Source organism: Gracilinanus agilis, chromosome 1, assembly GCF_016433145.1.
Source record: "Gracilinanus agilis isolate LMUSP501 chromosome 1, AgileGrace, whole genome shotgun sequence".
NCBI lineage: Eukaryota > Metazoa > Chordata > Mammalia > Didelphimorphia > Didelphidae > Gracilinanus > Gracilinanus agilis.
Genome location: NC_058130.1, coordinates 703,984,047 through 704,008,156, shown reverse-complemented (window position 1 = coordinate 704,008,156; position 24,110 = coordinate 703,984,047). Strand labels below are relative to the sequence as shown.

At 45.6% G+C, this 24,110-nt stretch overlaps 2 protein-coding genes across 2 annotated transcripts in view; one reads left to right on the top strand and one right to left on the bottom strand.

Moving 5' to 3' along the window:
- The first annotated feature begins 1,431 nt into the window (after nt 1–1,431).
- Nucleotides 1,432–12,454, top strand: KIFC2 (kinesin family member C2). The gene is made up of 18 exons (XM_044658332.1): nt 1,432–1,536; nt 2,145–2,247; nt 2,425–2,603; nt 3,255–3,447; nt 3,718–3,818; nt 4,344–4,409; nt 4,630–4,767; nt 5,871–5,948; nt 6,329–6,458; nt 6,586–6,695; nt 8,308–8,416; nt 8,701–8,858; nt 9,568–9,672; nt 9,848–9,978; nt 10,150–10,273; nt 10,479–10,608; nt 10,743–10,999; nt 11,270–12,454. Exons 1-18 carry the CDS (start codon nt 1,432–1,434, stop codon nt 11,492–11,494), a joined length of 2,442 nt encoding a protein of 813 aa, XP_044514267.1. The 3' UTR covers nt 11,495–12,454.
- Nucleotides 12,455–12,983: 529 nt separating this feature from the next.
- The window catches only part of FOXH1 (forkhead box H1), a 55,497-nt gene continuing 44,370 nt past the window's right edge, over nt 12,984–24,110 (bottom strand). Inside the window, exons 3-6 of the mRNA XM_044684687.1 lie at nt 16,349–16,634; nt 14,072–14,176; nt 13,568–13,901; nt 12,984–13,492 (exon numbers count right to left, since the gene is read on the bottom strand). Coding sequence (XP_044540622.1) covers nt 12,984–13,492; nt 13,568–13,901; nt 14,072–14,176; nt 16,349–16,634 — 1,234 coding nt within the window. The remainder of the gene's footprint in view (nt 13,493–13,567; nt 13,902–14,071; nt 14,177–16,348; nt 16,635–24,110) is intronic.

Genomic DNA, 24,110 nt, shown 5'->3' with positions numbered 1-24,110 from the left:
GACTATTTGATGTTCTCTGTACCTAATATTCCACCTCCATAACTTTTTTTAAATTTTATTTTTAAAACCCTTACTTTCCATCTTAGAATTAATACTAAGCATCAGTTCCAAGGCAGAAGAGCAGTAAAGACCAGGCAATTGGGTTAAATGACTTGCCCAGGGCCGCATAGCTAGAAAATGTCTTATACAGATTTGAACCCAGGATCTCATCTCCAGGCCTGACTCTCTATGCACTGGGGCCACCTAGTTGCTCCCATAATATTTTACATACATTCCTATTGCTGGGATGTGCTCTCTCCTTTTGTCCACCTCTTTGAAACCTAGGTTAAGCTTTAAAGTTCAGCTCAAGTGCTACCTTTTCCAAGAGGCCTTTCCTAATCCCCTCAATTGTTAGCGTCCCCCCATTCCTGATTTTTGGGTGTGCAACTTTTGGATGTATATCAGCTGTTTTATTGTTGTTTAGTTGTTGTATCCGACTCTTTGTGACCCCATTTGTGGTTTTGGCAGAAATACTAGAGTGGTTTGCTGTTTCCTTCTCCAGTTCATATTATGAACTGGGGCAAACAGGGTTAAATGATTTGCCCAGGGTCACAGTTAATAAGTATCTAACTGAGGCCAGCTTTGAACTCACAAAGATTAGTCTTCCAGACTCCCTGGCAGGCACTCTACCCACTATGTGACTGAGCTGCCTTTATTTAGTTAGCACCCTTTATTTACTTATTTGTTACTATGTTGTATCAACCTGGTAGAATGCAAGATCCCTGAGGGCAGGCACTAATTTTTGTAATGGCATTCCCAGAACCCAACATATTTCCCGGTACATACATATTAGATGCTGAATAAATGTTATCGGGTGGGTGATTGATTGATTGATTAAAGAAAATTGGGGGTGGAGGTTGGCATTGTTGGCTTTGGGAGGCGGATTATTGAGAAGATGAGTTAACATGAGGGAGGAGTCAATGTTAGGAGGCGGAGTCTTATCAATGGCAGGGGAGGGGGTCTGTGGGAGAAGGAGACGTAGGAGGGACAGTGTGGGAGGGTGGGGAGCTGGAGTGTGGTGTAGGGGGTTGTTCAGGAAAGGGACGGTCCCCTGTTCAGAGAGGGTCCAGGGTCTTCAAATACTGGGGGCTTACCCAATCTACGCCTTGCCCCGTCCCATCCCAGCCTCAGGTCCTCTTTTCCTTAGCCCTTTCTCTCTGGTACTTCTTGGATCCCCATTCTCACCGTCGCCTATCCTAATTTTCCTTTGCCCAGAGATGGGGCCGAGGGAGCGCTCTCCTCCGCTGCAGCGAAGCTGGGGCGGTTGCAGCAGCAACAGCAGCAGCGGGGGTGGCCTGTCTTGGGCATGCGCACCAGCATTGCGGCTGCGGGGCCGGGAGGCGGCGGTGGGCCGGGGGCAGACCTCGGAAGACCCCCACCACCCCCTCCTCTATGTATGCCTTCTACTCGCTCCTGGTCTATATATTTTACACCCTCTTTCGCAGGGATGGGGAGGGAGCGGCTGCAGCAGCAGCTCACACCCGGGACTCCTCGCAGGTGAGTGACAGGTCAGAGTGGGAAAGAGAATGGTTGGGGTGGTGGGTGAGGGTTTGCCCGAGTCCCTCTGTCCTTGGGAGGAGTCCACTTCCCTCATACCAGTCTTTGCCCCCAACCCCATGTCCCCTAAATCTGAGATCCCGTCTTTGGAGGAGATCTCTTTGCCTAAACCTATACCAACCTGTTCCCCCTTCTCTGGGGAAAGGGTCTCAGCTCGAACCCGCCCTAACCTGAGTTCGCTGCCTGGTCCCACCCGACCTTGTGCTAGCAGTCTGAATCTACCACTTGTGGTGAAAGCAGAGCAGTTGAGCCTCCCCCACGCTATTTGAGGAAGCATACAGCACCAGTGCTTGGCTCAAGCTAGCACTGCCGCTTTCCCCAGCCCCAACCTGAGCAGTTGGCATGACTCACCCAGGTGACGGAGGGATGGTTCCTGAGGCTCCCTTCCTGTCGCAGATCTGGTCCCCAGCCTGACTATGTAATAGCTTTTCACTTCCACTCCTCCTCCCCAGGAAAAGCAGCTTAGGACAAGATGGGGACCTGATCTATCATCGTATCCACCCCATGAGGCGGGTGTTGAGGCTCTTTCCTTCTCTCCGCTTTCTTAGGGTGCTGGCTCCCTCCCCAGAAGTAGCCGCCCCCGCCGCCGCCGTGGCCGCCGCCGCGGCGGACCACAGCAAGATCTTTGGACTGAGCTGAATGGCTTAGACAGTATGTGATCTACTAAGTCAGGGCTGTGGGAAAATCGTGCAGTTTGGGAAAAGGAGGGCAATTTTCTCACTCTACCATCATTGACTCCTCTGTTAGCTCAGCATGATTGTCTTGGCTTCCTCTGGGTTCCCGGCCTTACTCTTCTTTGCCTTCTCCCTTTTCTTCTAATATGTGAAGGCTCCTCAGACCCAGACACTGAGGCTGACAGAGATGAGAAACAGGAGGCAACAGCTGAGGGAGCTGCAGGCAGCTCCCCAGAGGTCTCTCTGGAAGAAGCCATCACTCAGCTGGCTGAATTCCTGTCTCTCCATCTGGGGACAGGTGAAGGTTGGACAAGGTCTCTGGACCCAGACAAGGTAAAGTTGGTTCTTCCCTTATCCCTCTTTCACTGTCTTCAAATTCATATAATGTCGAAGTTGGAAAAGCCTTCTTCCATCAAAGATCTAGTCCAACCACCTCCCTTTAAACAGAGAGAACCTGAGGACTTTGCTAGGGTGAGTATCAGAACTGATATTAGAAACCAGGTCTCTTGATTCTTAACTTAGTGGGCTTTCCACGCAGCCCCTTCATTCATTCTGACAGAGAAGAGGGTCTCCAGGGTACTTTATCTTTCCTTAGCCTTCTCTCTTATCCCCAAGTCTCTTTTCCTAAAATTTTCCCAATCAGCATATCTCTGATGGACCTCTAGTAGAAAGAGCCAGAAAATCTAGGTTTGAATTTTGGGTTTTCTTATTATTATTAACTGTTACCTCAGTCCTCAGTTTCCTAATATATAAAATGGTAGGACAGAGGGGAATGGCTTAGCTAACCCCCAAGATGGCTTCCAGTTCAAAATCCTCTTAGCCAGCTCTAAACTTTGTCTGCCTATATAGCTTTAGAACCTATGACTGTTTGTTGTGACTGCCATCCCTTCTTTCTGACCATCCCTGTTTCCTCACAATCACCACAGCCCCCTGCTCTAATCCCTCCCCATATTACCCACTGAGCCCTGACCCCCAAACCCCCAGGCTCCCCTGCTGCTGACACTGACTGAGCAGCTCCTAGCAGTGGTAGCCTGGCTTCAAAGGCCAGGTGAGAAGCGACCCCCAAGGTTCCAGCATGGCCTGCAGCATCAGCTTTGTGGATCCCAGCAGACTGAGGGTCCAGCTCCTGCTACAACTCCAACTTCATCTTCAGGAGGGCAGCCCTTAGCCCCAGATGGTACATGGGGTATATAAGGGAGTGGGAGAGGCTATTTGATTCTAGAGGGAGGTAAAGGTCCTACTGCCTCAGGAACCCTGGGGAAATTGGGATTTGGAGAGTGGGTACAGGGCTGGGGGTCAAGACTCCAGGATACTCTTTCCAGCTGCTTGCTTGACTGGTCCATGTTTGGTGTGGAGTGTTCCTCAGTCCTGACAAAACCCTGACCTCCTGTTATAAGGTAATCATTCTCTATTCTCTTGCAACTCCCCACTCCATCTCCCCACACAGGCCTAAGGGGAGCCATGAGGGGTGATCCTAAGGGGCAATCCCAGCAAAGAGAGGAGGAACATAGGGACTGGCAGTGGTTGGAGGGAACAACCCTGGGGCAGGTAAGGGGAACCCTGAAATTGAGGAAGAGGCTAGCCTAGAGCAGGAAAGGACTCTGAGGATGGGTAGGGGAGAAAGGGAGCTAATCAAAGACATATGAGGGAGGCTTGCTTGAGAAGCAGAGGGGGTCGTAGGGATAAGCAGAAAGGGGAGATGCCCAGACAAGTAAAGAGTTTGGGGGCAATGCCCTGGAGCCAAGGAGCTGACTGCTTGTCCTTATGTCCAAGCAGGAAGTCGTGGTGGGGCTTGGAAGCTGTGGGGAGGTGGAGGGAGGATAAAGAGCACTGTTGGTCCCAGAACATGAGGATATTATAAGATAGATGAATAGAAGTGTTTGTGTGAGTATAGGGTAGAGGGATTGGGGCAAAAAGGAGATTACTGAAGGGACAGGAACAAGAGCACCATGATGGCAAATGGAGTGGGAGAGAATTCAAGATCTAATGAGTACCAACTGCATTCAGAACCCTAGGATGAGTTACCATACACACACACACATCCAGGGCTTTCCCCTCAACTTTTTACTCCAGATTGAAGAACTGAAGCAACAGCTAGAACACCAGGAGGAGGAGTTGGGCCGACTTCGGCTGGGAGTGGTGAGGCCCATACTCCTGGGTCCCTGGAAAGCAGAATCCCTGAGAAATGAGGGGAGGACATGGGGTCCTGGGCACCTTGATGAATCCCTTTTGGAGAAGGAAGGGAAACAATCTCACCTAACATATGATGAACATACATCATGATTCAGGGTTCCTGTTAGGGAATGAAGTGGGAAAGAGGAAGGAATTATGGATTCTAAGGAGATACATTCTCTCCCAGGGGATAACAGACTCTGAAAAGCGGATTCAGCACCTGACATTGGAGAATGAGGCCCTCAAACAGAGCCTGAGCCTGACCAGGGAGCTACTGCTACAATGGGGGACTGGACCCCTTGTCCAGACTCCCTCTCCTGCCCAGGTAACGCCCTCCTCCAACCTGTCCCTTCTTCAAGTTCCTCTCTTTCCAGTTGACTTCAAACTGCTCCCTCTCCTTCTCCAGTCTCCAGCTGAGAGACATATGGCATAATAGAAAGACCACTGGAAGTATTAAGGGACTCACTTAGGTTCATATCCTTGTTCTGTAACTATGTGATGTTGTAGAAGTTATTTCACTGTGGCACCTAGCTGCCCCCAACAAAAGGGGTGTGGGGAGAGTACAAGAACAGCTGGGAAGACAGTTAGGGGAAGGACAGGACCAAAGTTCCAACCCCCCCACAACAGACCTTAAAATGAATTACCCTTTATCACCTAAAATTCTTTCTAGCCTTAATGAATGCACCTATGACCCCTGAGAACTCTTTCTACTCTGATAATTCAGGTGTACCACCCTGTCCCTTGAACCAGCCTTGTCACTTGGATTTATGCCATGAGGGTTTTGCTTTGGGTGTTTTTTTGTCAATTAGTTGTGTCCAATTCTTTGTGACCCTATTTAGGGTTTTCTTGCAAAAGATACTAGAATGGTTTGCCATTTCCTTCTCCAACTCATTTTACAGATAAAGAAACTGAGGCAAATAGGGTTAAGTGACTTGCCCAGAGTAACACAGCTAGTATCTGAGTCTGGATTTGAATTTGGGTCCTCCTGATTTCAGCACTCTTTTCATTATACCACCTAGCTGCCCCTTCATGGGGTAGAAGTAAGAGATAGGCCTCCACCCCAACTCTTCATTTGTGCTATTGCCAGGAAAGAAGGCTTCTTTGAGTGTTCGAATCTTATTTACCCCAACACCTATTCGTTCTTGGGCTGTTGGGTTTTGGAGGTTGGGGCACAGAGAGATAGCATTTGATGATCTTTAAGGTTTCTTCTAGTTCTCACATATCATGAGTCAGTCTCCCCAAAGCTATCACAACCACTTTGCTCTATACCCTTTACCGAGCCTGCACCTATACATCTGTACTATCCCCACCTCCCAACTGGAGGGAGCAAAGGCCTCAGAGCCTGGGCAGCCCTTCAGGGAGTTTAGAATCCTCTCACCCTCTATCCTTATCAACTTCTGACTCCCAAGTCTTCCTCCAAAAAAACAGGAGGAGGCAGAGGTCCTCATGGAGCTTAGGAGTCGGCTCAGAGAGACTGAGGAGACAACAGAGACCCTTAGGGCCCAGGTGAGGACCTGACCAGACTGGAGAAGGAATAAGCATTTATTTGGTGTCTATTACATGCCAGGCACTTTATAAATATCTCATTTGATCCTCACAACTCAGGGAGGTAGGTGCTATTACTATCTCCATTTTACAGTTGAGGAAACTGAGGCAAACAGAGGGGAAGTGACTTGTCCAGGATCATATAAGCTAGAAAGTGTCTGAGGCCGTATTTGAACTCAAATCTTCCCAACTCTAAGCCCAGTATTCTATCCATTGCAGCAATTAGTTGACCTCTTACAAAGGGATGTGGGGAAGAATACAGGAACAGCTGGGAGGACAGCTGAGGGAGGATAGGACCCTGGTTTCCACTCCCCCCTGACAGGCTGTCTTGGGGGGGGCAGCTGGGGGTACAGGAGGGGCAGCTATGGGGACTTCAGGGGGCCCTTCAAGAACTGCAGCTTGAAGCAGCCACCCGGGAGTCTGAGCAAAGGAGCAAGAGGGAGCTGAGGCAGATCCTGAGACAACTGGCAGGTATGATGGAATGGGGGACTCAGACCAAGGGAATAAGACCTCCAGTGGGGGAGGACCCTGAGTTTGGGCAGTTGCACCAGCATTCCTTCTCACCATCCATCTTTCTTTCCACCTCCACCCTACCCAGGTCTTCGAGGGCACATAGTTGCCTTGCGCCAGGGCTGTGGAGACCTTCGTGGGCTGGTCATTACCTTCACCCAGAATTACCAGGGGGCCCTGAAGGAGGCCCAAGTACAGGTCAGTAGCTGCTTTCTTTCCCCCAAGATGTCCCCTCCCCACTCTCGCCCCAGGAAAGCTACTACTAAAGCGTCTTCCAGATGCCTGCTCTGGGCAGGGTACTGTGCTAAATAAGGCAAAGTATACCATAGTAGGTATTGATATTGCCCAATTATCACTTAGGTATAAAACAGAGCCCTCTGAGGTCAGAGGAAAAGGCTGCTTGTTACCAAGAGAGGAAATTGGAAAAGGCCTCTTAGAGGTGTCATTTGAGAGTGGCCTTGAAGGCTAGATAGGAATTCAAATATAGATATGGTGGACTTGCATCCCTGACACAGGGAAGCAAAAGGCACTGAGTTGTGAGAATACAATATATATTGTATGAGAATACAATATATACTGTATATATGGTGGGCAAATGGATAGAACCCTCGGCCTAGGGTCAAGTCCATGTGAGTTCAAATCCAGCTCAGAGTTCCTTCCTCCTTTTCTTCTGGTGCTTGATGAATGCCTAATTAATGTTAATAAATACCACTAATTAAGCCTAAGAGATTTAGTCGTTTTATACCTAAAACCTAGCATAGTGCCTGGCACATAGTAAAGTACATAATAAATCCTCACTTGATTCACTGTTTGTTAGTAGTACTAATCTGTAGAGACTGCTAGGTGGCGCAGTAGATAAGAGTGCTGAAATGTTTCCTGAGTTCAAATCTAGCCTCAGATGCTTATTACAATTGTTTGTACTTAACCCTGTTTACTTCAGTTTCCTCATCTGTAAAAGGAGCAGGAGAAGGAGATGGGAAATCATTCTAGTATCTTTGTCAGGAAAACTCCAGATAGGGTCATCAAGAGTTGGATGCAACTTTCAGTTTTTCAGATGGCTCAACAACAACCAATTTGTCAAGTTTCCTTCATCAAACAGGGCAACCTGAACTTTTGTCTGAAGTCAGTAGGAGCTACTGATGATTTTTGAGTCAGGGAGTGACATGCATGGAACTACGTTTAAGAAAGATTATTCTTGCACCTAGGGAGGGAAGAAACTAGAGGCAGGAAGACCTTTTAGGTGACTGTTATAATAATTAAAGGTAAAAGGTGATGGCTGTGGGAACAGAGGGAGAGGGCAAATGCCAGAGAATATATAGCAATTCAATCAACAAATAGTCCAGTAAGAAAGTGGAGCTGAGGTTTAGGTGGAAAAGATAATAAGCTTGGCTTTAGACTAGTTGAATTTCAGATTTTGGTTTAAGTGGAAATCCCTGTAGGTGTCTGCAGATATAGGACAGGTCCCACACTTTTTTCTATTTCTAGCCTTTTACCAACCGTCCCTGAGATTGATCTAGCCCCAGCTCCAGCCTTTAAAACCTCATTTCCTACCCCAGTTGCCAATCCTGTCTCCCACAGAATCTTAGCCCAAAAAGATTTCAGAGGGCACTAGAAAGTAAGATTCAAAGTCAGAGGACATGGGTTTGACTCCTAACTCTGCTATTTTCTACTTCTGTGACCTTAGGAATGCAATTTTCTCTTGACTTCGGTTTCTTCCTCTGTAAAATGAGGGATCAGACTAGATTACTCTAAGGGCCAATCCAAAGGACAACTGAACAAGAATTCCCATACCCCACTTTCTGTCTCTCAGGTGTGCTGGGCCTTGGGGGAGCTGTCAGCCAGTCAGTGGGGAAAGAGAGTCCCTGAAATTCGGAAGAAACCCAGAAGAGCTTATCAGGGACGACTGCTGGAGCTCAGAGGTAGAGATGGGTTGGGGAGTCATCCTCTCTCTTCAAGTGCAAATACACTAGACCTTCAATTCCTTTACCCATTTTTTTCTCTTTTGGTTGTGTTGGTGGCAGGAAACAACAGATAGTTGTTACAGAGGAAATTACTGCTTAGAACAGGATAGAATGGATGAGTTCCAAATTCTCTCCAAAGTCTGAGATTTGATGGAAGATGGGACTGTAAGGATTCTAAAATGAAGGGAGGTGGTTAAAGGGTGACAAGTGGCACTCAGTCCTATGATCCTACCTTCCCACAGGGAATATCAGAGTGCTGTGCAGGCTAAAGCCAGGAAGTCCGGGAAACCTGCTGAATGTGAACCCAGGTCCTGGGGGCACAGTCACTGCTAACTATCGAGGACGCCAACGTCACTTCCGCCTTGATCGTGTATTCCCCCCTGATGCCACCCAAGAGGAGGTGATCCCTTGATCTCTTTACATCATATTATTAAATTACAATTTCATGGGGATGGGGCAGCTAGGTAGCACATTAGATAAGAGTACCAGGTCTGGAGTCAGGAAGACTCCTCTTTCTGAGTTCGAATCTGGCCTCAGAATAGCTGTGACTCAGGAAAAATCACTTAACCTAGCTTGCCTTAGTTTCCTCACCTACAAAAAAAATGCTTAATAAGGAAATGGAAAATCACTCCAGGACCTTTGCCAAGAAAATCCCAAATAGGGTCATGAGAAATTAGACAGAACTGAAACAACTGAACAACAAAATCCACAGGAAGAAAGATTTCCAGAGGGATAAAAAAATCTTAATATTTAATCCAACATTGTCCTCCCTTCCTTGCCCCCCAAGACTTAAATGGAGAAACTGAGGCCTAAAGAGGGAAGTGAGTTATACCCAAGATTATTTAAATTATCCCAGTTCTGTCAGGAATCAAGTACTGATCTTATAAGGCCAAGGTCAGGGGTCTCTCTACTAAATCACAAACCCCCAAGCCCACTAGAGGTGACCTGCCTACCCTGATTCCCATCTACTCTTTATCTTTCCTATTCCTGTTGATATTTTTTCTTAGAATTTCCCCAAGATCCTACATTTAGATATGAGGAGGGCTCAGACATTCTTACATATACTCTCCCACCTTCCCTCACCCAGTGTCTTTATATCATTCCCCCAGGTGTTTAGGGAGCTAGAACCTGCCGTGCTGTCCTGTCTTCAGGGTTATAGCGTTTGCATCTTCACCTATGGCCAAACTGGGACTGGCAAGACCTACAGCATGGAGGTGGGGGCAGGAATCCCACAGTTGGGGAATGAGGGGAAATGAACCTTCTTATTAGGATTTGGGCAGAATGCTACACTGGGGGGGGGGAAGGGGGGAATGGAATGGGAAACCCCAGGAGCCAAGGGCTGAGATCTGAATCTGATGCTTTTCCATTCTCATCCCATGTCCCACTCAGGGTCCCCCTGAGGACCCAGGCATTGCCCCAAGAGCCCTGCAGTCACTCTTCCGGGAGATGGGAACACAAGGGGGACCAAGACAGCACCGTGTAACAGTCAGCATGATAGAGATCTACAATGAGGCTGTGAGGTCAGTGTCCAAACATATTGTCTCATCCCCACCCCCTTCCCTAGCCTCATGTTCCACACACTACCACCTCCTTTCTCCCTGCCAGGGAAATTGTTTTGCCCTACCCTTCTGTAAGCATTCCTCACTCCAGGTGGGTCTCCTGTCTTGCACTCCTATTTTGTCTTCCCTCAGAGATCTCCTGGCCCCAGGACCCCCTGAGCGCCTTACAGTTCGTCAGGGGCCAGAGGGTTGTGGAGGAATCCATGTGCCTGGACTCACCTGCTGGGATGTGTCTGATCTAAGGGCTCTACACAAGGTAACCCCTAACCCTTGATGCTTAACATCAAATAGCCTTTTGACCTCACTGCCTTGACTGGCTGTCTAATGCAAACTATGATCCCCAGATTTAATAATCCTTCAACTTGGGGGAATTCCTCAGGGTAACCCTCATTTTCCCATGCAAAGGGCACCCTATGCCCCTTGGTACTCTTGCTACCTAAAGGACAGATTGTGTCATGTAGATGCTGAATCTGGGGAGGAGAAATCGAGCCACAGCGGCCACACATATGAATGAGCACAGCTCTCGATCTCACGCCCTGGTCACCCTGACGCTGACCACTGCTGCTCCTCCTCATGGCCCAGGAACTGCAGGTACTAGCCCTAGGCAAGCCCAAGTCTGAGCCTGGAGCCCAAGACATCCCAATTGCACAATCACTGCTGAACTCTGCATCCCAGGGGATCCCTAAAGCCTTCTTCGATTTTACTAATCCCTTCCCCAACTGTAGGGACGCTACATCTAGTGGACCTGGCAGGCTCTGAGCGGGTGTGGAAGGCTATGACAACGGAGCCCAGCGGCAGGCTTGGGGCCAGGGGCCAGCGGCTTCGGGAAGCACAGACCATCAACCGCTCGCTGCTGGCCCTGGGGGGGGTGATGGCAGCCCTCCGGGCACGCCAGCCCCATGTCCCCTTTCGGGATTCCCAGCTCACCAGGCTGCTGCAGCCTGCATTAGGACCGGGAGCTACCGCCGTAATGCTGGTGCAGGTGGGCAGAAAGGGTCCGGGGGTGGGGCCTGGCCAACAGCGGGGAGGGCCCATCAGAGGGTGGGAAACGAGATCCGCCACGCCCCGCCGGTATAATCAAGTTTCCCAGCCAGCCGATTGGCTCCATTGATCTTAACCTTATATGGGCAACGCAAAACATTTGTATGTGTTTCACCTTGGTTAAAAACAACGAACCAATTAAAAAAGAAACACCCACGATCCGAAGAGGAGTTGCCACCCTCTCCCCTCAGCTCCTTTCCCCCTCTCCTAGATCTCTTCACGCCCGGAGGATGTAGGGGAGACCGTATGCTCCCTTAAGTTCGCCGAACGTGTGAGCCAAGTGGAGTTGGGACCGGCCCGGCGCCACAGGACCCCATCCTCGGGGACCCCCTCATCGCCCAGCACCGGGGGCACTCCTTCCACACCTAGCTCTGAGGGGATCTCCCCACAAGCAGAACAGCCATCTCCCTCCGGAGAACCCCACCAGGTGTCCTGATAGCCCATGCTTACGGCCAGGGAAGCCCTAAGAGGGCTGGAGCTGAGGGTTATACATTTCCCTAAGTTAATTTACTATTTTAAAAAAAAAAAAAAAGGGCTACCCTCAAATGCAGAGGTAGACTTGACTCCTTGCTGGAAGATAGAGATTCCCCCACTCGAAGCACTTGTATTTTCTTTGGACCGGGATAAACCTCCCACAGATCCCAATCCAGTCTTCTTCCTTCCCAGTCGCCAGGCCCCCTTCTCTCCCCCGCCCTTATCAAACCCTTGCTCTTATCGACCGCTCACAGCAGGAGGCCCAGACCCCACTGGAAGGGGGGAGGGGAGACCCCAGCTGTGATCACTCACCCCCAATCACAGACTTTGGGTTTAAAGTGTCTCAGTCCTTTATTGCCTCTATCCCTGTGTGCCCTGACCCCCACCAAGCCCCAAAGCTCCGGAGCAACCAGCTCACCTCCCTTTTCTCTACCCCTGCCCCCCAACAACAAAGGTGCTAGTTCTTCCCCCCCCAAAGCCCAAAGGAGGGGCTTTAGGCAGTGTCCCAGCCTTTTCTTTCAGCCCAGAGATAGTATGGACTGGGGAATGGACAGGACCTGATGGATGGAGGGGGCAAACTGTGATAGGAAAGGACATAAGATGTTTGAGGGGGTGAAGAAAAGGGAAAGAATTCCGGGTCGTCAACAGAATTGAGTTGGGGTCTCTATTTTGGCTCTAACTTACTGAATGACCTTGGGTAATTTCTTCTCCTCGAGCATGTTTATTTCTCACCAAAATTAGGGGGTTAAACTGTGATCTGAAAGGTCCTTCCAATTCTAAGATTCTGTGACAAATGGACTGTCCCCAGGGCTCCAGCCAGGCTCCAACTACAAAGGGAGCCTCCTTCTCACTGTCTCTCTCCCTCTGGGAAGCCGTGGCAGTATCACTCCACAAGGCCTAATAAATTCCACAAGGGTTCTAATAAAATTTTCGAGACTCAGTTTTGACTTTTTTCTTTCTTTCTTTCTGGTTTAAAATCTTGATTGCTTGTAAAGGTGGAAATAGGGCAGCTAGGTGGCACAGTGGATAGATCTCATTAGTTCCTGGACTCAGGAAGACCTAAGTTCAAATACAGCCTCAGACACTTCCTAGTTGTGTGACCCAGAGCAGATCACTTAACCCTGTTTGCCTCAGTTCCCTCATCTGCAAAATGAGCTGGAAAAGGATAACCACTCCATTATCTTTGCAAAAAAAATTTCAAAAAGGATTATAAAGAATCAGTCATGACTGGAAAAAAATTGACTAAACAAAGGATGACAGACCATTGGGCAGTCCCCAAAGTAGGGAACAGCTAGTTTGTATGGCTCTGGGACTTGGGTCTGAGGATACCTACGACCCCCCCAAGGTGAAGGCTTATCTATTTTGATTTCCTTATGTGGACTCCATTTGGGATGGAGTTTGGGGAAGCAGGTAATGAATGGATTGGGGGAAGAGCGCCCAATCCAAGTTCTTCATACGTTGTACCAGGTGAGTAGTGTCCCTGGGGTAGAACCCCTGGAATTAGGAGATACCAGATCCAAGGGATGAGTGACCCACACATCATAGATGCTCTTGTTAGGTGGCACTGCCTGGAAGAGAGCATCCAGGTCCCCTAAGGAACCAGTGGGACCTGTGGCCTTGGGTGTTAGCCCCCAGTAGGAAGGACCTGAAGAGGGAAGACACTGAGGGCAAGTTTGGGGTGAGAGCTGTGCCAAGGGCATCACCACATTTGGGGTGTATATAGGAGAGTATGATGTGGGCAGCTGCCCCCAAAGGGGAACCCTGGTACCTCCTGATAGCTGTACCTGGCTTGAAGTACCCTGAATCATAGGAAGAGGAAGGAGAGGCCAGGAGCCCTGCTCAGATGAAAGGGGAGGAGGGCACTGGGATCCCCCAGAGGTTCCCAACAGCCCTGCCTGGGTTGAAGTACCCTGCAGGAGAGAGATAGGCCAAAGGGGCCAGAGTCCCCCCTCTGAGGGAGAGGAAGAGGACAAAGGAGAGATCGGTGCCCCATGGCCCCAATAAGGCCCCTCTTGTGACTTGGAGAGGGTGCCCAGGGGCCAAGACACCAGCTCTGAAGTGGAAGAGGAAGAAGAGGAAGAGGAGGAAGAGGAGGAAGGTCGTGGTGGTTGGGGCCCTTCTGGAATATCCCCAAGCAAGGAATCAATACTGAAGGAGTCAATGGCTAGGCTGGGGCTCGGGGGCCGGTAGGGCCAGCCATGGAGAACATAGGGGGTCAGGTCTTTGGCAAAGGCTTTGCCCTGACCACCCCTCTCCCCTCGACGGGCCACAGCTGTGTTTTGCAATCGAAGGGCCTCAGTAGGGATCTGGTTCACATCCACTGCCCAAAAATTCCCTTTGGCCTGTGGCTTTTCTGGGTCCTTGGGCACCTGGAGAGAGAGCCCAAGGGGTTAAAGGAACTCCTGATACTTGGTATGATCTGGCCCAGTCCTATTCAGAGGATTGATCTCTTCCCTCCTCCCCTCAAGTTCTCCAAGTGGCAGGCTTCCCCCTTTCAGCAATGCATCCCACCCCCAAGCTTCCCCACAGTTGTCCTGACCTTATGGAAGCATCTGTTGGAGGAGAGGTTGTGCCGGATAGAATCCTTCCACCCTTCATAGTCATCCTTGAAGAAGGGGAACAGGGCTTGAACCTGGTGAATGATCTGAAACCAGATCCAGAGGAATGGGGTGAGAGCTCTGGGACCCAATCTAGGTCTGAGAGGTAGACATGAGGGAGAGAACTGAGAGTGAGACAGATTCAAAGAAACATTCCACTGGACACGTTTGAATGAGCTAAATGGGATCCTTTGCAAAAGGTGGCAACCAGTGGGATGTGGTAGAAAAAGTACTGGATATGAATTCAGAGTGGTTTAAGCCTTGGTTTTCTCATCTGGTAAATGAGTTTGAGAATATATATTTCCTTCTAGCTCTAAATCTTATGGTTGATAATAACCCAGGATCTTCAGGATTTGGGAAAAATGGTATCACCCAATCCCCCTAGGGACCTCCATTCTGTCTCTTTGTGGGACAGGGCCACTCTAACCTGTGGACATCAGACTATTTCTCTGTCCATCTCCCCTTTTCCCATTCCCTAGTATTCCTTTTATTGATCTATCTTGGGGATGAGGATCAATGACCTTGGAGGCTAGGGATTCATCTGTCTCCATCACAGAAGCTTTGGACAAAATCCTGCTTTTCTGTGAAATTCAGTTTCTGACTACACAGCCACCAGAAGTATACAGTTATCCAAAATGCTCACAATTTGAGTGTGGACTAGCCAGTGGTAATCTTCAATCTAGCTGCTGAGGACACTCTAAGCATTAGAGCTGGTAAATACATGCCAGGGACTGAGTTTGATACAACACTGGGGTAAGGGATGAGCCGGAGATTGGAAAGGGACTAACAAATCAGCAAGGAGTGAAAGATGAAGAGCTGTCTGTCTGTCGGGTTTGAAAGCTGTCTGGAGACTCAACTTGCTCTGCTTGTCCCAGAGGACAAAACCAACCAGGACCTACAAGGGTAAAGCTGCAGAGATAGACTGTGTCAATGTAAAGAAAAACTTCCTAACTGTTTAAAAACTCTTTATAGGGGGGGAGAGCATCAAGTGAAGGTTGTAAGATCACTTGACCTGGATATTGTAGGAAGGAATCCTGATCAAGTACATGTTGGACTGGACATCCAGAGGCTCATTCTAGCTCTTAGGATTTTGTTTTTGTGAGTAGTCTGTGGAATGAGCCTAGGAATGGAGATTCTAGTAAAGTGAGCCTGGGAATGGAATGTATAGGGAAAGAATTAGGGGTTGGGGGTCTCAGAACAGAAGGGCTATAGAGAGAAGTTGTCAAGCTTAGGGAATCAATGTGTCAGGGACCATATTATTACTAGAAGAGACCTAAGAGGAGGGATGCTGTCTCTGGGTGTCTGGGTAGATCTAAGGGCAAGGGCAGAGCTGAGGGTAAAGTATCCAGGATAGGTAAGCATGGAGTGCAGAGGGGGAAGGCTTTGGGAATGTGTAGGGAAGGTGGGTCTGACAGACAGGATTAGGTATTGGTTTGGGGGAGGGGATTGTCTTAAAATTCTCTGAGTTTGGGGAAGGGGAGGGGTGTAGGGAGAGCTACATATGGAGTCCCAATGTTCTGAAAGATTCTGAAAGACAAGGAAAATTAAGGAATAGGGTGTCTAGAGTTGGTTGGGTCCAGAAATAGGAGAAGTGAGGCTAGGAGTTGGGAATGCAATGTTAGGGAATGATGGTGGGAGGTTGGAATTAAAGGCTCTGGGGAATGAGTCTCATGCTAGGGGATAGGGATTGGGCAAATCTGAGGGTGAGAGGCAACAAAGTTGGATGGTCTGGGAAATGGAGTTAGGCTCAAGGAATGGACCAAGAGTCAGAGAAAGGGAGGTAAGAATTAAGGGTTCATACAAGGGAGTCTGGGAATAGGGGATATTTATGTTAAGGTAAACTGAAGACTAGAAATAGAGCTAAATGGAGAATATCCAGGATAGGCAGGGATGAGGTTCTGGGAGAATGGGCCAGGGTTAATCAGGAGAGGAGAGGAGGGGAAAAGTTATAAGCTGGGCATAAAAGGTCTGGGTTTGGAGAGGCAGAAGAGCAAGAGAGGAACTATAAATTCAAGTTTGGGTAGATTAGAGGTTAAGGGAAGAGTGGGGAGCCGGGGCAGGGAACTATTCATAGGAGAAAGATTAAATTAGGGAAAAGAGGAAAGGGTCTTGGAGTAGGCACAAATGATAAGAGGAAAGGAGAAAGGGGTGAAAAACGGGGGGGTGGTGGGGCAGGAAGGGTTTATTTGGGGAAGGAGGTCTTTACCTCTACCTCTCACCTGGGCCAGTTTGAGCCTCCGAGCTGGGGCAGCTTGGATCACCAGGGCTATCATGGCCAGGTAGGTGTAGGGAGGCTTGTCATGACGAAGGTATTTCTTCTTCCTCTTCTTCTTGGGGGGATCTGGGTCCGGCTCTGGCTCTGGCCCTGGCTGGGGGGGGCCAGGGCTTGAGCCCCCTTGGGGCACTGTGGAAGGGAAGGACCCAGTACTGGGCATGGAGTTTCTTTGGTGCAGTTGATCAAGGAAATTGGGACCCAGGATCGGGGGTTGGGGCCTGGGTGTAGGGCTGCAGGCAGGCGGGGCCCAGGGCCCTTTATCATTCGGATGGAGGTGGGAGGGGGAGAGGGAAGGGAGGAGGGAGTCTAGGGTGGGGGAGGGGGCAGCCACAATTAGCAAGTTTCTGTTAATCTCAGAGAAAAAAGGATTGGAGGAGGGGATAGAACTGCTTCCCAGGGATTGGGGTTACTGAGGGCCTAAAAGTGGGGGGGGCAAAGCCCAGTCCCTTTGGACATTTAGACCACAGTAGTTCCCCCCCCATTCCAAGTTGTCCCCAAGATCCCTAGAAGAAGGCTCCACCCAAGCCCTCCCAGACCTTGCCCTCCCCCCCATCTGAGGGCTTTTGCCATCCCCTTAGGGGCCTGGCTCTGGATTGATTAGTTGAATTTAATCACTCTTCTATCTAGAAGCTTCCAGTCTGTCAGTGCCCTGCCCCCAAACCTCCATAGACTCCCCACTGCATATAGGGCTGCTTTTTCTCAACCTGGAATTTGAGGCCCTTTCACAACTTTTCCCCTTCTTCCAGTAATTTTAAAGGACTCTTTTAACTTTAAATCAATTAATAAGCATTTATGAAATGCTTACTATGTGGACCCCCAGCTCCTCGATAGGTATTAAGTATACAAAGACAAAGCCAAAGAAGTTCCTGCCCTCGTGGAGCTTACATTCTATCCGGGGAGGAAATAGCCATATAAGGACTAAGTAAATTTGAAATATATACAAAGTAAATCCTAGGCAATTGGAGCAACTGCTTTAGTGATATGAGAGAATCATTGATTTAGAGCTAGAAGGGACCCTAGAAGCCAATTAATCTGACCCCCTCACTTTACTGATGAGCAACTAAGACCGGGAGATATTAAGAGATTTGTGCAATGTCAACACAGGTTGTAAGAGAATTTGTGTCAAGCCCTCTAACTCTTAAGTCCTCTATGCCACTGTGTCTCATTTCTATATCACATTCCTATCCTTATGATATAATATGAAATCTTAAGATCTTATAAGGCCTCCATCCATATCCTCTTCCCCAATAAGATGCCTTCTTACTGGGTGTTCAGAGAAGGGATTAGTGTAGAAGATACCTGGTCCTTGGTTGGTAAATGCTTCATGGAAATGGTATTAAAAGATGGGTAGAATGTGAGATGAGGGGAAAAGCCTGGGGAAAGAAGGAGGGGAAGGGAACAAGCATTTTTGAAGTGCCTACTATGTGCCAATTACTATGTTAAGTAATTTATAAATATTCTCTCATTTAAGCAGGAGGCTGTAGGTAGAGACCTTCCAGGGATCATGGGAATGAGAGCCAGAAGAAGCCTTCAAGATCTAGGTCAATCCATTCATTTTACAGATGAGAAAACCAGGACCCAAAGAAGGAAAGAAGCTTGTTTTAGGCCATAAGATTTCTCTAATTAAGTAGTTGGGTTTTTTTTAAGTTCTGTGGCAGATGATCAACCAGTTTCTGCATGCATATGCAATGACAACAGAAATGGATAAATACTCATCATCTCTTTGTGGTGAAAAGGAAAAGGTACTGGACATTTGAGAGAAGAGAAATCAGAGATTGACTCTTGGCTCAGAAACTTACTAGCTGTATGAGGATGTGTAATCTTTCTGCCTCAGATTTCTCATCCGTAAAATAAGAATAAAAATATGTGTACTATTTACCTGCCAAAAAAGTTTTTTTAATATCTTTAAGATTTATCACTTTCTCCTTTTCCTTCCTCTTTTCAGAGAGCTATTCTATGTAACAATTTTTTTTTCCTAAAGATAAAAAAAGGGACAGCTAGGTAGCTCAGTGGATTGAGAGCCAGTCCCAGAGATAGGAGGTCCTGGCTTCAAATGTGACCTCAGACACTTCCTAGCTGTGTGACCCTGGGCAAGTCACTTAACCCCCATTGCCTAACCCTTACTGCCCTTCTACCTTGGAACCAATACACAGTATTGATTCTGAGACAGGAGGTAAGAGTTTAAAAATATATATATATATATATAAACAGAAGGAAACGAAAGCAGGAAAAAAATCACTATAACTGATCAATATATCAAAGAATATCTGAAAATATGTGCAATGTACAACACTTGTGAACCTCTCACCTCTGCAAAGGGGTGGGGGTAGAAGTATTTTCTCTCTTTTTTTTTTTTTTTTTTTTGAGACTTGCTTGTTCTTTAAGATTTTGGTGCATTCATTTTTTGATGATTCAATTTACATTGTTGCAGTTATTGTATATATTATTTTCTTGGCTCCAATTATTTAACTTCATATCAGTTCATGTAGATCTTTCCATGCTTCTCTATTTATCATATTCTTTTCTGATGGCACAATAATATCTATTGTGGTCTTAATTTGTTTAGCCATTCCCTTGGACTATGGACATCTACTTTCTTTTCAATTCCTTGCTCTCACAAATATTCTATAAATATTTTGGTGTACATGGAAAATTTTTTCTTTCCAGCGTTCTCCTTGGGATATAAGCCTTCTCTGGGTAAAAAATCACTCTATTTGCCTAGTTCCAAATTGCTTTCCAAATGTTTGGACTGCTTCACAGCTCCATCAACAATGTACTAGTGAGCCTATCTTCCTACAACCCCTTCAACATTGTCTTTTGTCAATTTGTCAATTTGCAGGACGTGAGATAAAACTCCAGGGCTGTTTTAATGGAAATTTATCTTATTATTAGTGATTAGAGCATTCTTTCATATGATTATTAGTAGTATTTTGAAATTCAGCTTTTGGTGTTTGTTTATACTCGACTACTTACCTATTGAGGAATGGCTTTTGGTCTTATATATTTCTGTTGTTTATCTTGGACACCAAACCATTATCAGAGAAATTTGATGGAAATATTTTTTCCCCATTTGACCAGTTCCTTTCTTATTCTAGGTATATCCATCTTATCTATACAGAAGCTTTTTAGTTTCTTATAGTCATTTCTTCATTTTATCTTCTGTAATTACCTCTATCCTTGATTTGGTTAAGAATACTTTCCTGGGGCAACTCTGTAGATTGAGATCTAGGTCAAGAAACTGGAGGTCTGGGTTCAAATCAGACCTCAGACACTTCCTTAGTTGTGTGATTGTGATCAAGTCACTTAATCCCCCTTACCTAGCCCTTACTATTCTTCTTCCTTGGGACTAACTGATTCTAAGACAGAAGTTAAGGGTTAAAAAAAAAATCAGCTCCTATCTCTAGGTATGAAAGAGATATGATCTGGATCTTTTCTAATGTTTTTGTAGTAATGTGATTTTTAATATCTATGTCATGTATCTACTTAGAGTGTATTGTGGAATATGACATAAGGTGTAGATGTAAACCTAATTTCTTCCAGATTGCTTTCCAATTTTTTCAGAAGTTTTTTTTTTTCTTTATCAAGTAGGGAACTCTTGCCAAAGTAATTTCTATTTTCTGGTTTACTTAATTCTGTATTATTTGGATTCTGTTGTTTCTGATTCCTTTTTGTCTAATCTATTCCATTGATCTTTCTCTCTGTTTTGTTTTGTTTTTTAACCCTTACCTTCTGTCTTAGAATCAATACTGTGTATTGGTTCCAAGGCAGAAGAGTGGTAAGGGCTAGACAATAGGGGTTAAGTGACTTGCCCAGGGTCACACAGCTGGGAAGTATCTGAGGTCATATTTGAACCTAGGACCTCCCATCTCTAGGCCTGTCTCTCAATCTACCAAGCCACCCAGCTGCCCCTTCTCTGTTTTTTGTTGTTTTTTTAAACCAGTACCAGACGGTTTTGATAACTGCTGCTTTATAATATAGTTTGAGGTGTGGAAGTTCCATTCCCTTCTTCATCCCTCTATCTCTTTTCATCATTTCCTTTGATGTCCTAGATCTTTTATTTTTCCAAATGAATTTTGTTATTTTATTGAATTATGTAAAGTAGCCCTAGTATTAAAAACTATAAATTAACTTTGGTAGTATTGTAATTTCTGTTATATTGTCAGTCATCAACACTAAATATTCCCCCAGCCATTTAAATTGTTCTTTATTTCTTTAAGGAACACTTTTTCATTATGTCTAGACAAGTATTTTTTTATGTTTCCATAGATTGATTCCAAGATATTTTATGCATTTTTTAGTTATTTGGAAAGAGATTTTCCTTTTTTATTATCGTGTCTTGGATTTGGTGATTATTATTTAGAAATTGATTTTTGAGGGTTTATTTTTTATTATTTGATTATTATCAAAGTCTGAAACTTTGCTAAAGCTATTGTTTCAACTAGCACATTTTCTGATTCTTGGGAATTTTCTAAATAAACTAAACTATCAGCAAATAGGGATAGTTAAATCTCCTTTTTACCTGTCTTTATGTTCTTAATTTCTTTTTCTTGTTTTGTTGCTAGTATATATCCACCATATATGATAATTTCTTTGGTTTTAGGTATATATTTTTATGATATTAAAAAAGGGCTGTCCAAATCTCAAGGAATTTTTAGTATAAAATGAGTGCTATACTTTTTCTGAAAGCTTTTTCTACATGTATTGAGATAATCAGGTAGTTTGGGATTTTTAAAAATATGATTAATTATGTTGATTGTTTTCCTAATGTTGAACTATCCTTATATATGATTTTTTTCTTTGACCCATTCATTATTTAGGATTTTATTGATAAGTATCCATTTAGGTCTAAGTCTTATTCCTATTCCCTGAATTGATTACTATTTTTATTATATTAATATATAAAGGATATGTTTTCTATTACTGCCTTTTTATAGTAGTTTGCCGTATGTCTATGCCCTAATACATGGTCAATTTTTGTAAAAATTCTATGTGGTGGGGGGCAGCTGGGTAGCTCAGTGGATTGAGAGCCAGGCCTAGAGACGGGAGGTCCTAGGTTCAAATCTGGCCTCAGACACTTCCCAGCTGTGTGACCCTGGGCAAGTCACTTGACCCCCATTGCCTACCCTTACCACTCTTCCACCAAGGAACTAATACACAGAAGTTAAGGGTTTAAAAATATAAAAAAAAAAAAATTAAAAAAAAAATTCTATGTGGTGCTAAGGAATATGTATATTTTTTAGCAGTGCCATTTAAAAGATACCTTGTACTTTTTAGCTTTAATTTCTCTTGCAGTTAGTGAGTTAAACATTTTTAAAGTGCATACAATGTGTCACTGAGGATATAAAGAAAGGCAGAAGATAATCATTACTCTCAAGGAAGTCATAATTGAATGGAAGAGACAACATACAAATAATATGTATAAATAAGCTCTATATTAGATAAGTAGAAAAAATAATCAACAGCAAATCTAGTCTCAGACACTTCCTAGTGGTATGATCCTGGTCAAGGTACTTGACCCCAGTTGCCTAACCCTTACCATTCAATATTTAATATCAAGTCTAGGGCAAAAGGTAAAGTTTCTTGGTGTTTTTTTTTTTTAATAATTAACAGAAGGAAGGCCCCAGAATTGAAAGGGACTGGAGGACACTCCTGAAGGACTTACTTAAAAGAATGCTATCCACATTTAGAGAAAGATCTATGGGAGTAAAAATGCAAAAGCAAAACATATGACATCATTTATCACATGTATATAGGGGTATGTGATTTGGGGTTGTTATGATTCAAGCCATGAGAAAGGTTGGTCTCACCTTGATTGACAGGAGAGACAGTTGGAGACATTGGAATGTTCCCAGATGCTGTGAGCCAGGGGCAAATGTTGGTTGGCCTGAGAATATAAATACCCCTAACAGCCATCTGGGAGAGGGTCTTTGACCATTGATCTTTGGGTCTTTGACCGATGGTCATTGGTTCTCTCTCTGAATCTCCCTAGATCTTTAGGCATCTGATTCTTCCTAGCTATTTAGGTCTCTGGGTCCCTGGGTGGTAAAAGGGAGGAAGGGAGGTCTGAGAAGACAAGGGTGGTTAAGATTTGAATACTTCCTGAAGGCTGTGAAGGCAAATACATCACCAAACTGATCATAAGAAAGCTGAGAGGAAATCACCATCACCTCTGCAGCAAGAGCAGACTACTCTCTCTGACTTGGCAGTGGCCAAGCTGAACCAGAGGGGTTGTGAAGAACAATAGCTCCAGCTTTACTGAATCAATAGCCTCCAGTCCTGAGTGATTATAGATTATAGATATTAGATTGACAGGGTCTCCAGTCTCCAATCCGTATCCTGATTATCCTTTCCCTAATTAAGATCATAGATAAAATATTTAATAAGTACCTTCCTGAGTGGTCATTATATCACAACCCTTGGGGAGGGAGCAAATGCAGTCAGATGAACAATGTGATCCAAGGCTAATCAGAGCCCAATATTATTAATTGATCCAACCCCAGGTGGGACCTGAAAGGGCTACCCATCCACCTGACCATTTGGGGTCCTTCCTGGGCACTGTTATTTAGAAGGGGAAATTATAACATCTAGTAAGGGTGATTGGAATTGGTGTTCCCCCATCACCAGCACCTAGGGAGAATACAGAGATACAGCTCCATCCTCACTTATATCCCTATCCCCTAGTAGGGCACCCTTTCTTAATAACAGGGTCTAGGCTTTTAAAAAATCACTCTATAGCAAAAATGAATAATATGGAAATAGGTATCAAATAACAACATTTGTACAACCCAGTGGAATTGCTTTGTGGCTCTGGGAGTGGGGAGACAAGAGGGAAGGGAAAGAAAATGAATCATGTGAACATGGAAAAATATTCTAAAAAATAAATAAATAAACTTAAAAAAAAGAATTAAAGGGAACTGGGAAAGGCTTCCCATAGAATATGGGATTTTAACTAGAATTTGAAGGAAGCCAGGGAAGCCTGGGAGGTGAAGATGAGGAGGAAGAACATCCTAGGAGTTGAGAATAGCAGAGAGATGGAGTGTCTTGTTGTAGAAGGAGGCTTATGTCCCTGACTTGCAGATTACATGAAAGGGTATAAGATATTGAAAAGATAGAGGGGAAAACATGTTTTGAAGGACTGCTGGAGAAGACTGGATGCATTGGGATCACTTGTGTAATGTAAAAGAGTTTGCCTTGGCAAAGTAAAGGACCACCTCTTTATCTGAGACAGTGTGGAGAAGGAAATTAGTGGCAGAAGGCATCAAGATGAGATGAGATGAAGAGGGGAAGAGAAAGAGCTCTCCTGGAGCTAATGGTCCCAGTTTTTTCAATATTTTCCAATATTTGATACTGATGTTTAGAATTTGTTGAGAAGGAATTGAGGGCAAGATGGTCAGATCTGAGCTTTAGGAAGATCATTTTGGCATTAGAATGAAGGATGGATTGAAATGAGGAGAAAAACTTGAAAAAGGCAGATCTGCCAGATGAGGAGGACCTGCATCATGTTGGTGGTAGGGTAAGAACCAAGAAAGGAGCTTATATCCAAGAGATGTTGTGAAGGTAAAATTGACAAGCTTTAACAACAGATTGAATATGGAGATGTGAGAGAGATTCAAGGGGCAAGGATGACACCTAGGATATGAACACTGGTAACTGTGAGAAAGATGGTACACTCAATAATAATAGACAAATTAGGAAGGGGGAAGGTT